We start from the raw sequence: 12,613 nt of genomic DNA, 5'->3' as shown, positions 1-12,613 counted from the left end.
TAGAAAATAAAATGAAATAACTTAAACACTGCAATTGATTCTTTCAAACTGTGACATTTCTAACTAGAACTTCTTTGTGATTCTTTTATGAGATTTTTATTTTTTAAAGATGATATGTAATATATGAGGGAAATGTATGCTTATCTGTTTTTTATTTGTGTTTCTGGTTATTTGATTTAGATGAATCCATTCAATGAGACTTCATATATGGGGTTGCATTTTCTGGGTGAGTTAATTGGTTACACACCTGTGCTGAAGATGACATTTTTTCTAATGTTAAATCAATTGTCCAGAATGACCTTTTCAAAATCACATCCAACGGACCTTATTTTGTACTATGCAAAGATATGTAGGTGAAATAGATATTTATTAACTTGCTCATTCTTAAAAAGCCAGTATTTTCTGTTCCAGTCCAGGCTTTTAGTTCACAACTTGATATAATGGCAGATCAGAAAGTGGGGACAGAATCTAAGTGAAATCCTATTGCTGATTTGATCCACTGGAGTGTCAGATACAGAATTGGTTGGGTCTTTTGCAAATTTGATACAATTCAGTACGTAGTTTATGATATTAAATATTAGAAATCTAAGAATAATTGGAATATTTTTGATAAAGGTTATCAAAAGCAAACAGTTTTTTAAAGTGAATTTTACCTAGCTGTTCTGCAAAGCAATAAAAACTCAATCTCATTAAATCCAGCCCTTGAGTGCACATCTTTTTAATGTTTCATATGACAAAATAGGAAGTGCTACATAAAGCACTTCTGCTCATCCTGGGAAGTACAGTTGTCTCAAGGAAAAACGTGTGTGACTATTTCAATTGCAAACTAAACTAGCCACTGCTGCTCATGGAACACCATTTTTACTTGAAAGAATTGACTGGTTTTTCAAACTTGGTTTGAGGAAAACATTTTCTCACAAGTGAATAAAATGAGCCTGTCACTTGAAGGAATACAACTGAAAACATTTGTTGGAAGTGATAAAATTTGAGCTTTCAAGTAAAAATTAGAACTTAGAAAACTAGTACCTGCTACTAGCTTGACAGCCTCAGTGAAGACTTCTGAAAAGATCAGTGATGGTATTAATGAATGTGACTGTTTAAATATTGTAGAATGAAATGTGTTGACATTTGGAAGTTCATGGATTAGCCAATATTTTCTAAATGATCAGTGGGTTTAATTGTTAATAGTATGAAAAGATCATTGATTCAGTGTTAGGTTCTACATTGCAAGTACCCTTTATGAAATTATCATTTGTTAAGATTGGGTGTAATATCAAAAAACATACACAAATCTGAAAAGGCTATTAAAATACTTTTCTTCCAACCACATACCTCTGAGGCCAGATTTTCTTCATATGCTTTAACCAAAATAATATATGGCAACACATTGAAAACAAAAGCAGATAGATGACTGTCTTCTGTTAAGACCATAAAGAGATTTGCAAATATGTGAAACAATGCCACTCTTCTCAAATTTGCTCACTAAAAGTATGTTTTTAAATCATTGGCTTTTTTTTTTTGGTAACTAAAAATTATTAAATATTTTTTTAGATTTTCTGATACATCCCTATTTCAGAGATACAGCACACAAGTAAACTAGTCATTGCAAGGACAACTGACAGTGTTGCCAATACTACAATCGTGCTTTCAAGTAAAAACTAGACTTTTGGAAAACTTAGCACCCACCATTAATATATAAAAGTTGCTTGGGAGTTTCAATTTTAGGTGTAAAGTAGGGTTTGGTGAACTTTCTCTAAAGGACCAGATTGTAAATATTTTAGGTTTTGTAGACCATGTCTGTTACAACTCCTCCATTCTGCCATTGTACCATAAAAGCAGCTGTGGACAACATGTAAACAAGTGAGTGTGGTCATATTCCAGTAAAATAACAGAAGTAGGTGGCAGGCTTCTAACCCCTGCTGTGAAGGTGGTCTGAGACAAAACATTTAGAACTGCACTAGACTAACAACTAGATACAAATTTTAAGATAACTATGAAGTTAACCTAATGGAAAAGGCCCAGCTAACTTTAAAAAAAAAAGTTTGTTAAAATTGTTATTGTTGAAAGTATTACAGATGCCTCCTTTTTTTCTCCATTGAACCCCCCTACCCTGCACCCACCCCTCCCAGGCGTTCACCACTATTGTCTGTCTAATGAACAAAATAAACTGATGAACAAAATAGATCCAGAGACACAGAAGTATGGAACAGACTGACAAATCTCAGAGGGAATGGGTTGATGGGAAGAGATTAACCTAGTAACTTAATGTGCATATATGCATAGCCCATGGACACAGACAATAATGTGGTTAAATGTATTTTATTAATTTTAAAGAGAGGAAGGGAGAGGGAGAGAGAAACATCAATCAGCTGCCTCCTGCACACACCTCCATCAAGGATCTAGCCAACAACCTGGTCATGTGCCCTAACCGGGAATTGGGAATAGAACCAGCAACACAGTGCACAGAACAAGGCTCAACCAACTGAGCCACACCAGCCAGGGCACAAACTTATTTTTAAAAAATGTGTTTTTATTAATTTCAGAGAGGAAGGGAGAGACAGAAACATCAATGATGAGAGAGAATCGTTGATCGGCTGCCACCTGCACACCCCTCCACTGGGGATCAAGCCTGCAACCCCAGTAATCAAACCCTGACCTCCTGGTTCATAAGTCGAGGTTCAACCATTGAGCAACACTGGCTGGGCACAAACTCATTTTTAAAACATGGCTCAAATAGACACTGTGTTCATAGATGGTATGATGATAAAAAAAAGTCAATTCTCTCCATAAGTCATAGTAATAATAGATGCCATAACAGACAGAAATATCAGAATGGAGAGCTCAGTTACCTATGCAGATGTAATATATGATAAAAAGTGCTTTGTTTCAGAATCATTGGGTAAAGGAGAAATTATTTAATAGATGGTGCTGGGAAAGCCACTTTATAGAGAAAAGTAAATATGGAACTATCATATCACATACAAGAAATACAATTGCTTTAGAGTTAAGGTAAATCTGTAATGGAAAATACAGACTATCTTGGAGTTGTGGTAGTATACTAAACACGACCTCTGATTTTTATTTCCTTCCTTCTACCAACTACCTGATACTACAGCTTGGGTTTGCCCCTTTTCCCCCTTGACTCCCAGTTCCACTGAGGTTTAAGGGCTGCAATAAACTTCCCACAATTTGACCTTTTATACCTGCATTTTGAAAAGACCTCTTAAAGCATAAACCATAGAGGAAAATGGATAAGAATTTATTTTGTAACCCCGGGAAAGATTGGATCAAGCAAGAACTATCAATAGATGCTAAATCTAGGGGGAAGTTTTGACAAGGAGGAGGATATTTTCATGGCCTTAGTACTTCCCCACAGATTGCTTATAAATTAAAATAGTAAAATATAGTACCTCTACACTGGAGCAAGCCAATTAGATGAAATTGCTCCATATTATATTTACTGAAGTTGATAACTAATGTGGTTGTGCAAGAGAATATCCTTATTCTTAGGAAATGCACATTTAAATATTTAGGGGTAAAGGGCCAAGTATATGGATGCAACTTTCAAAACATTTGATAAAATATTAAAGATATAGATAGAAATACAAATGATAAAATAAATGCGGTAAAATGGTAATGATAGGTGAATCTGAGTAGAAGGTATATGAATATTCTTTGTAAACTCATTCTTTTTTGTTTGTCAATCCTCACCCGAGGATATTTTTTCCATTGATTTTCAGAGAGAATGGAAGGGAAGCGGGTGGGGGGGGGGGGAGTGGGGAGAGAAACATTATTGTGAGAGAGACACATAGATTGGTTGTCTCCCACATGTACCCTGACAGGGGCGGGGGATGGAGCCTGCAACCAAGGCAGGTGCCCCCTGGACCAGAGTTGAACCGTGACCCTTCAGTTTGAGGGCCGTAAAGTCATTCTTGAAACTTTTCTATAAATTTGAGATTGTTTCCATATAAGAAGCTTTTAAATGGGTTGATTTGGGCATAAAAATTAAGGAGGCTTGCTAATCTTAGGGTTAGTTGACTAGTGTGAAATATTTGCAACATTTTTAAACCCATAAAGAATTATGTAGAATACTGGAAACTCCTGGAAATCAACAGAAAAAGACAAGAAGTCCAATAGAAAAATTGGCTAGGATTGAATAGGCAATTTTCAGAAAAGTAAACCAGAATGAATGGCTAATCTATTTTTGGTAGATTTTTATATACAGTTGCAATGGATAGATATTGAAAGCAATTCCAAGCAAGGGAAAACAAACAGAATCATAACTATTGGGCAATACTATTTATATGAATTAAAGCCATGCATATCTTCACAATGTATGATTGAAAAATACAGCTAGAAAACAGAGGAAGTGTCTATTACTAGAAAGAGGACGGAGTGGAATAGAAAGTAAAAAGAAGAAAAAATAGAACAAAGCTAGAGAGGAATGCTACTCTGACTTGTCAGCAAGCCATGAATGAGCTCAAGAATTGCATGAATTAGCCCTAGCTGGGTATCTCAGTGGTTAGAACATCAGCCCACAAAATGAATGGTCATGGATTCCACTCAGGTCAAGGGCATGTACTTCGGTTTGCAGGCTCCATCCCTGGCCCAGGTGGGAGGCAAACAATCAATGTGTCTCACAATGTTTCTCTCTGTGTCTCTCCCCCTCCCTTCCACTCTCTCTAAAATCAATGGTAAAAATATCCTCTGTTGAAGATTAAAAACAGCAACAAAAGAACTAGATGAATTATAAACTGGTATCAAAAATCTGTAAGAGCCTGGCTGGCATGTCTCAGTGGTTGGTCGTGGACCAATGAACCAGGAGGTCACGGTTCGATTCCCGGTCAGGGCGCATGCTCGGGTTGCGGGCTCCATCCCCAGTGTGGGGCGTGCAGGAGGCAGCCGATCAATGATTCTCTCTCATCATTGATGTTTCTCTCTCTCTCCCCCTCTGCCTTCCTCTCTGAAATCAATAAAACTATATTTTAAAAAAAATCTGTAAGAGCCCTAGCTGGTTTGGCTCAATTGATAGAGGGTCAGCCTGTGGAACAAAGGGTCCCAGGTTCAATTCCAGTCAAGGGCACATGCCTGGGTTGTGGACTCCATCCCCAATAGAAGGCGTGCAGGAGGCAGCCAATCAATTATTCTCTCTCATCATTGATGTTTCTATCTCTCGTTCCCTCTCCCTCTCTGAAATCAATTATATATATATATCTTTATTTAAAAAAGAAAAAATCTGTAAGAAAAGTGGAGGGTGGGAACAGCTCTCATGACCTGATTAACTGAGAAACAGCTTTCTTTACAGCCAAGGGACCAGCCCCCACATGCCCGCTTACCTGCTCAATTGTGTCGAAACTCCCCTTCTGGCTTACCACCGTCGAGCGTCACAGACAGGTTCATCATATTTATGTGCCACAAAAGGGCTCTCCAGGTTTTTTCAGTTCCTGAGGGGTTCAGTTTGTTTTCTTTTCTTTAATTGTATAATTTACATAACAAAGTCCACCAGTTTTAAATGTACAATTCAATTGTTTTTAGTATACTCATTGAGTCAATCATCTCTATAATCTAATTCTAGAATATTTTCATCATCCCCAACGAACCTTGTTCGTTTATTCAACTTAATTAGGCTTTTAAATCATGTGTTCTTCTCTCCCCTAATGGTGGGCGTTAGAACCTCAGCTGGTCATGGGCCAACAGAGAAAGGTGTAGCCTGGGACTCCACTGCAGTGGATCATCACTTGGCAGCCTGCATCTGGGCAAACACTTGGAGGCTTGAGCTGGCTCTACAAAGATGCCTTTTTCAATATGTATGATTTTGAAAAGATAAATGTTCATGATGTGTAAAATGTCCAGGGGAAAGACACCCCCCCCCCCTACACACACACTTTCTCCACCCTACTCCTGACACTACCCATTTAACAGTTTCTCATCTGTCTTTCCAGAGAGGCCCTCCTCGCTGGAGATTTCTCAAGTGTGTGTTATTTGCACTCCAAGAAAAAAGGAACCATTGAGTAGCTCTGGGGTGCAATCAGCCAAGGAGGGCGGGAGCCATGGTTGGAGGGCGCAAATCCCTCAAACTGCGTGCCCTTGCCCTTCCTTGAAGGTCATCCTGGACACCCTTGCTGGAGTCCCGCCCTGAGTGGCCGCCGGCCTGGCTGGGGTGAGAACTGGAACCCAACTGTGCTTGTTGGGAGGGTCCTCCGCGTCTGCGTAAGTTGGCACTGGCCCAAGGGGCGCCTGCCTGAAGCCTAGCCAGGAACTGCTATGTGTGTGGACGCCTAGTGTGTGTGTGAATGTCAGCGAGCCCTGTGAAGACGTGTGTGCACGATGTGTGAGAACATATGCGTGCTGAGTGAGCACGTTCGTGCACATGGTATGTGTGCGCGCTGCTCACACGCTGTGTGAAAAACTGTATAACGCTTTGAGTGTGCGTTGCATGGAGAGGTGTGTTTCCACTGGTGGGTGTGCACGACGAGTGTGCCAGCGCGCTGTGTGCACAACGCACGTGCACGCGGTATGTGCGTGCGCTGGGAGAACTAGTGCCCCCACCTTGCACGTGCACGCGGTGCGCGCCTGCTGCGTGAGGCCCGGTGTGCGCGTTCGCGGCGTGAGAACCGGTGCGCACATCGCACGTGCACGCCGAGTGCGCATGCCAGGTGAGGACGCGGGCGCTGCAGGGTCCGGACTGCGCGACGCAAGGGCGCAGGCAGTGGGCAGTGGGCCCGTGCGAGCAGCGCATCCAGATGGAGCAAGGCGAAGGCGGCGGCGGCACGGGAGCCGGGACGCAGGGGACTGCGCGGGGCTCCCCGCTCCACGGGAAGATGGCCGAACCAAACGGGGTGCGGACCTCGCCGCCCAACCATCGGTTTTCAGGTAGAGCCCCGGGTTCGGCGGGTGCGTGGGCTTCAGACCCCTGGGGGCGGGCGGACCCTCTGCGGGACGCGCTGGGCAGCGGCCCTGGAGGGCTCGGGGTGGGGGCGCAGCGTGGAGGTAAGATCAGTGCTCTTCTGCCTGGGGTTGGCTGGGCACTGAATGGGGGGCCGCGCCCCTTGCCGGGCTGGCAGGGTCCTCTCTTGGCTGGAGTGAGTGAGTGAGTGAGCTTGGGGGTGGCTTAGGATGGGTGGCAAGTATGTTTGCCGTGGGGTGCCGAAGACCACGTTTGATGCCCGGGGTAGGGGGTTCCTCGTGATCCTCCCGCGTGGGGGGCACTCGGAAGGACAGCGGGCTGCGGGGGGTCGCCCGGGCCTGCGCGCCCGCCCACTCTGCGTCTAGGGAAACGCGCGAGCGACGTCTGCAGCCGGATGCGCAGGTGGTACAGCTGCCTGCTCTGCGGCGTCCCCGGGGGCAGAACCCGTGGGTCACCCACTGGCCGGGGCGGGTGGCGGGGCGGGCGCCCCTGGCCGGGTTTCCCTGCCGCCTACGTGTGCTGCCCAGGGGTCTGGCGGGGCCGCGGCCCCCTCACAAGGCAGCGCGAGGAATGAGTCTCCAGGCCCGCGAGGCTGCAGCTCCTAGAACCTATGGAGGGGAGGGCTGGTGCCCGGATTGGCTGCCTAGAAATGAGCTGAGCAGGGGGAGATTTTGAGGACATTTGGCAGAATTTTAGATAAGCAGGTCGCGCGTCTTCTAAGGTTCTGTAAAGTGGTTGCAGGTAGTGTGGGGGTGTAAGTGACGAGGAAACTGATTTCATGCTGTTTTTCTTGGCAACGCCTTTTTTTTTAAAAGTTAATGTGAGCTATTTTAAAAACATTTTTTTTACTGCAGTATAACATGCGTACCACCAAAGCTCACAGATCTTAAGTATAGGATTCGAAGAACTAGCGCATAGTGAATAATTATTTTATATAAGGTGTACCAAGGAAGGGAAACAAATCAAGGGAAATGTTCTGTAGTCACTTAAAACATGCTTTTCATTGGGAGGGTGTATTTGTGATTGAGCCTTCATTTGCATCACTCATAGAAGGAGGAGGTGGCTTAAATCTTTCCCAGTTTGTGTTTTTCATCATTCATATTTTTAAGGCAGAATTTAACAAACATCAGGATAGTGATATAAATACTATAAATATGTATTTCTGTTTTCATCCTTTTTGCTTGAGAAACTGGGCTGCATCTGCTAGGGAAGAACGCAGAATGCACTGTGGGGGGCGTAAAAAAATAACTTCACTCCCACCTAAATTCTTCCAACTGGGCTAGTAATCAAATTAACAGACACAGATTAACAGGAGAAAATATACAAAGTTTATTACAAATCTACATGGCAGGGTGTCTTAAGGTATGAAACCCCAAATGGGGCATGGGGCAGTTAAGGCTTATATGCCATTCTGGACAAAGGAGAAGGGGTAAGGTGGGGACCTGGGGGTCCATGATCACAAAAGGGAAGTAGGTAAATCACAGGTAGGAGAAAGAGCAAACATATGGTAAACAAATGCTTACTGGGCCACCCAGAAACAATGGAACACGGAGGGGAACAGGCTTTGCTACATTTCTTCCTGTCTATCACATGTGCTAATTCATATGTTGCTGAAGTGATTATGTTGATTCGCTTCCTGTTTTTTTTGAAATATATTTTATTGATTTTTCACAGAGAGGGAGGGAGAGGGATAGAGAGTTAGAAACATCGATGAGAGAGAAACATCGATCAGCTGCCTCCTGCACATCTCCCACTGGGGATGTACCTGCAACCAAGGTACATGCCCTTGACCGGAATCGAACCTGGGACCCTTGAGTCCGCAGGCCGACACTCTATCCACTGAGCCAAACCGATTAGGGCTTGATTCGCTTCCTGAAGCAGATTTTTCTATCTGAATTATTCTAGGCAGGAAGTGGTGGGGGGGGGGCGGTCAAAAGTTCTTTCTGAGGTTTTTGGTTTTTAATAACCAGTTTAAATCAATATCTCAAAAGACACACTTTGGGGTTAAAAATTTGGTTCCTCTTGCTGAAACCGGTTTGGCTCAGTGGATGGAGCGTCGCCCTGCGGACTGAAGGGTCCTGGGTTCGATCCCGGTCGAGGGCATGTACCTGGGTTGCGGGCACATCCCCAGTGGGGGATGTGCAGGAGGCAGCTGATCGATGTTTCTAGCTCTCTGTCTCTCTCCCTTCCTCTCTGTAGAAAATCAATAAAATATATTAAAAAAAATTTGGTTCCTCTCACCACCCACTCACCCATCAGAACAAGCTGTGAGGGAGGGGGACCTAGTAGAAACAAACATTGGGAAAGGGAGGTTATTGAAGTTCACATTTTTATTTGGTTGAGAGCTTAAATAATAGGTTATTTCAGTGCTTAAAGATAGGGAGGGGCTATATGGTTAGACCTGCAATATATATGTGGGATTTTAATTTATTTGAAGGAACTTAATAAGGGGGCATTCTTACCAAGTTCTAGTTGGAAACTTTATTGTAGAACCATTTAATGCACTCTACTGATAGCAAGATGAGCTTAAAACTATTTTCTTTCATTTGAAATTGGAAATATGGAAAGACGTGTGAAGGTTTAAAATATTCAACTTCTGTGTGCATTAGGGCTGGTAGGGAAAAAGTGGAGTGTTCAGTTTTGGTGCCTGGTAGTACTGTGATTTGTTCTGTTTGAGGGATCATGAGGTTGTGTATTTAGAAAAATGCCATCCTCAGAAATGTCTTGATTATTGAGGTTTTATTATAATCCACCCCAGAATCTGATCATTCATTGGTCGAGCAAGGCTGTATCATTCCTAATGAGATTCAACCCTGTATTTTGTTGTTGTTGTTGTTAGTCCTCAGCCAACGATATTTTTCCATTGATTTTTTAGAGAGAGTGGAAGAGAGAGGGAGAGACAAACACTGATGTGAGGCACGTTGATTGGTTGCCTCCCGCAGGAACCCTACCAACCGGGGTCATGGATCAAGCCTGCAACCCAGGACCGGAATCAAACTGAGGACCCTTCAGTCTGAGGGCCGATGCTCTATCCACTGAGCGAAACCGGGGCAACCTTGCATTTTTTTTTTCTTTTTTCTTTTTTTAAATATATTTTATTGATTTTTCACAGAGAGGAAGGGAGAGAGATAGAGAGTTAGAAACATCGATGAGAGAGGAACATCGATCAGCTGCCTCCTGCACATCCCCCAGTGGGGGATGTGCCCGCAACCCAGGTACATGCCCTTGACCGGAATCGAACCTGGGACCCTTCAGTCCGCAAGCGGACGCTCTATCCACTGAGCCAAACTGGTTCTGGCAACCCTGCATTTCTTGAGGTCAACCTTTGTTCCTAAGTTTGTGCTGAGTGCTGTGAGGGCCAGAAAAGATGGAAAGGCCTGTGGTATGTAGGCTCTCTATTTCATGGGGGCACATTGGGGGATGGAGATGAGTTGGCGAGTGGTTTTTCTGGGAGGTATTGCAGAAGGAGGCCGCAAGGGACTACCTCTTGGTTGTTTCCTTTAGCAACAGTTTCTTCTGATATCAAAATCCAGTATGTGTTCCCATTGTCCTCCAGTGATGTTTTCTTTCCTTTTAATTACCTCCCCTGTGGAAATTATCAAATGTATTGTTCTTTTTAGTGCTTATGTTATATGCACGGTGTAACGAAGGAGGAGCCAGCTCCTGTTGCTTGGATCTGCTTAAATACCTTTAGCCAGCAGGTAGAATTACCAGATTTCAGCTGTTGGACTGCCTCAGTGTCACATAGTCCTGTGCTCCCCTCAGTCTGAAATGTCCCCTATCCCTTTTACTCTTCGGGGGTTCACTTCCTCTAGGCTTCTCACAGTATGAATTAAGCCTTCCCTGAGCCCTCAGAACCTGAATGTGCCTGTGGGAAGTTTCCAGTCACCTACTGCACTTGCGGTAACCTTAGCTCCTCAGTAACAGCCGCTCATTGTCAAGCACTGATATGCCAAGCAACATTATAACCACTCATCACACTTTATTTTACTTTATTCCTCACAAACACACTTTAAAACATTTTTTTTTTATTGATTTCAGAGAGGAAGGGAGAAGGAGAGAGATAGAAACATCAATGATTGGCTGCCTCATGCACGCCCCCTACATGGGACCTCACCCACAACCGGTAATTGAACCATGACCTCCTGGTTCATAGGTCAATGCTCAACCACTGAGCCATACCCGCCTGACCCAAACACCCTTTGTTTTTAAAAAAAGTTTTTAAAATTGATTTTATAGAGAGTAAGGTGAGAGAGAAACATTGATGTAAGAGAGAAACATCTATCGATTGCCTCCCGAACCAGCCCTGATTGGAATGGAACCCACAACCTGGGCATCTGCCCTGACTTGGAATCGAACCCGCCAACCTTTGATGTACAGAATAATGCTCCAACCAACTGAGCCACCGGCCAGGGATTTATACTGTTTTAATCCCCCTTTTAGAGATGTTTTAGTTATCCATGCCTGTATAACAAATCACTGCAAGTTTATTGTTTCTCACAGTTCTGGGGTTGGTTGGGTTCAGTTGATCGGTTAGCAGTTCTTCCAGTCCTTGTGGTGTCAGCTGAGTGGCTACTGCCATTGCAGCCATCTGGGAGCTCAGTAGGCTTGAAGTGTCCTAAAAGCCTCTCATGGTCCAGGGAGTCTGTCCTGAACTCAGTGTGGCAGCGGCACTTTGAGAGTGAGGAAGCAGAAGTTGCCAGTTCTCTTAAGGCCTGGGCTTGGAAGTCCCAGAATATCACTTTTGCTGCATTCAGTGGTCAAAGCAAGTCACAAGGCCAGCCCACATTCAAGGGGAGGGAAAATAGTCTCCTTTTCTTGATGCGAGGAGTGGTAAGCACCTTGTGGGAGAAGAGGCATCTCTCACTTTGGAGATTCTCTAGTGCAACAAATAAATCCATTGACGTTATAAGTCAAGTCATTCGCTCAAGGTCACACAGTAAGTGGCAAGCCAGATCTCACACCCAAGTGTGATTGACTCGAGTAAAGTAGTTCTAGCTTCTATGCTGCTGTGCCTTCCCAGATGGGTTATAACCAACTCCTTTTATACATGGGCCATGCAGCCCTCTCTCAAGCAAGATCTAGCTCAGTACTGTCGATCCATGTTTTATGAGGATTTCGTGTGTCTTTTCCTTAGTACACAGTTTTTCTCTCCAAAGGTGATGAGGATCCCCATTTCTTAGAGCAAAAATTTTATTAACTAAAATGCTTAGAGGAAGAGAAGTTCGTTTAACAGGATTTCTGGTTGGCTAGGAATTAGCCCCCCTGTAGGCCAACCTTTATTATTAGGATTTGGAAGTTCGCCTTAGTATGGTTCTTGTCGTAGGATACTGCATTGGGCATGACTGAGGATTGTGGCTCTTCGGTCATCACTCTGGAATGCTCATGGAAAATTCTCTCTTATAGTGTAGGCCAGTATGTCTCAAACTAACTCTGGTGAAGGACCAGTTGTGTGTTTTTTTCTAATTTCCAATCTGTTGTTGACCAATTTCTTAATAAAATACAATAAGAAGACTTACTAGAAAAATCAAATATAAAAGACATGGAAAATACAAGCCCCAATTTTTAAATATTAAATTAGATTAGATATTAGGTCCAAAATATCAGTGGATATCCCATTACTCTGTCAAATTGCTATAAACAGCCAAGCCAGTGTGGCTCAGTAGTTGAGTGTTGACCTATGAACCAAGAGGTCATGCTTTCATT

The 12,613-nt window shown here is 43.5% G+C and overlaps 1 protein-coding gene across 5 annotated transcripts in view; it reads left to right on the top strand.

The window, feature by feature from the left end:
- The first annotated feature begins 6,594 nt into the window (after positions 1 to 6,594).
- The window catches only part of MAP7D2 (MAP7 domain containing 2), a 104,739-nt gene continuing 98,720 nt past the window's right edge, over positions 6,595 to 12,613 (top strand). For 2 of the 5 annotated variants that reach the window (XM_081115417.1, XM_081115414.1), the window contains exon 1: positions 6,595 to 6,873. In XM_081115417.1, coding sequence (XP_080971543.1) covers positions 6,744 to 6,873 — 130 coding nt within the window. In that variant the 5' untranslated portion in view covers positions 6,595 to 6,743. The remainder of the gene's footprint in view (positions 6,874 to 12,613) is intronic. The other 3 variants (XM_081115416.1, XM_081115418.1, XM_081115415.1) reach the window with 3 other exon arrangements.

Source organism: Myotis nattereri, assembly GCF_964212035.1.
Source record: "Myotis nattereri genome assembly, chromosome: X".
In the NCBI taxonomy this organism is placed as follows: Eukaryota; Metazoa; Chordata; class Mammalia; order Chiroptera; family Vespertilionidae; genus Myotis; species Myotis nattereri.
This window is presented reverse-complemented; position numbering and strand designations above follow the sequence as displayed.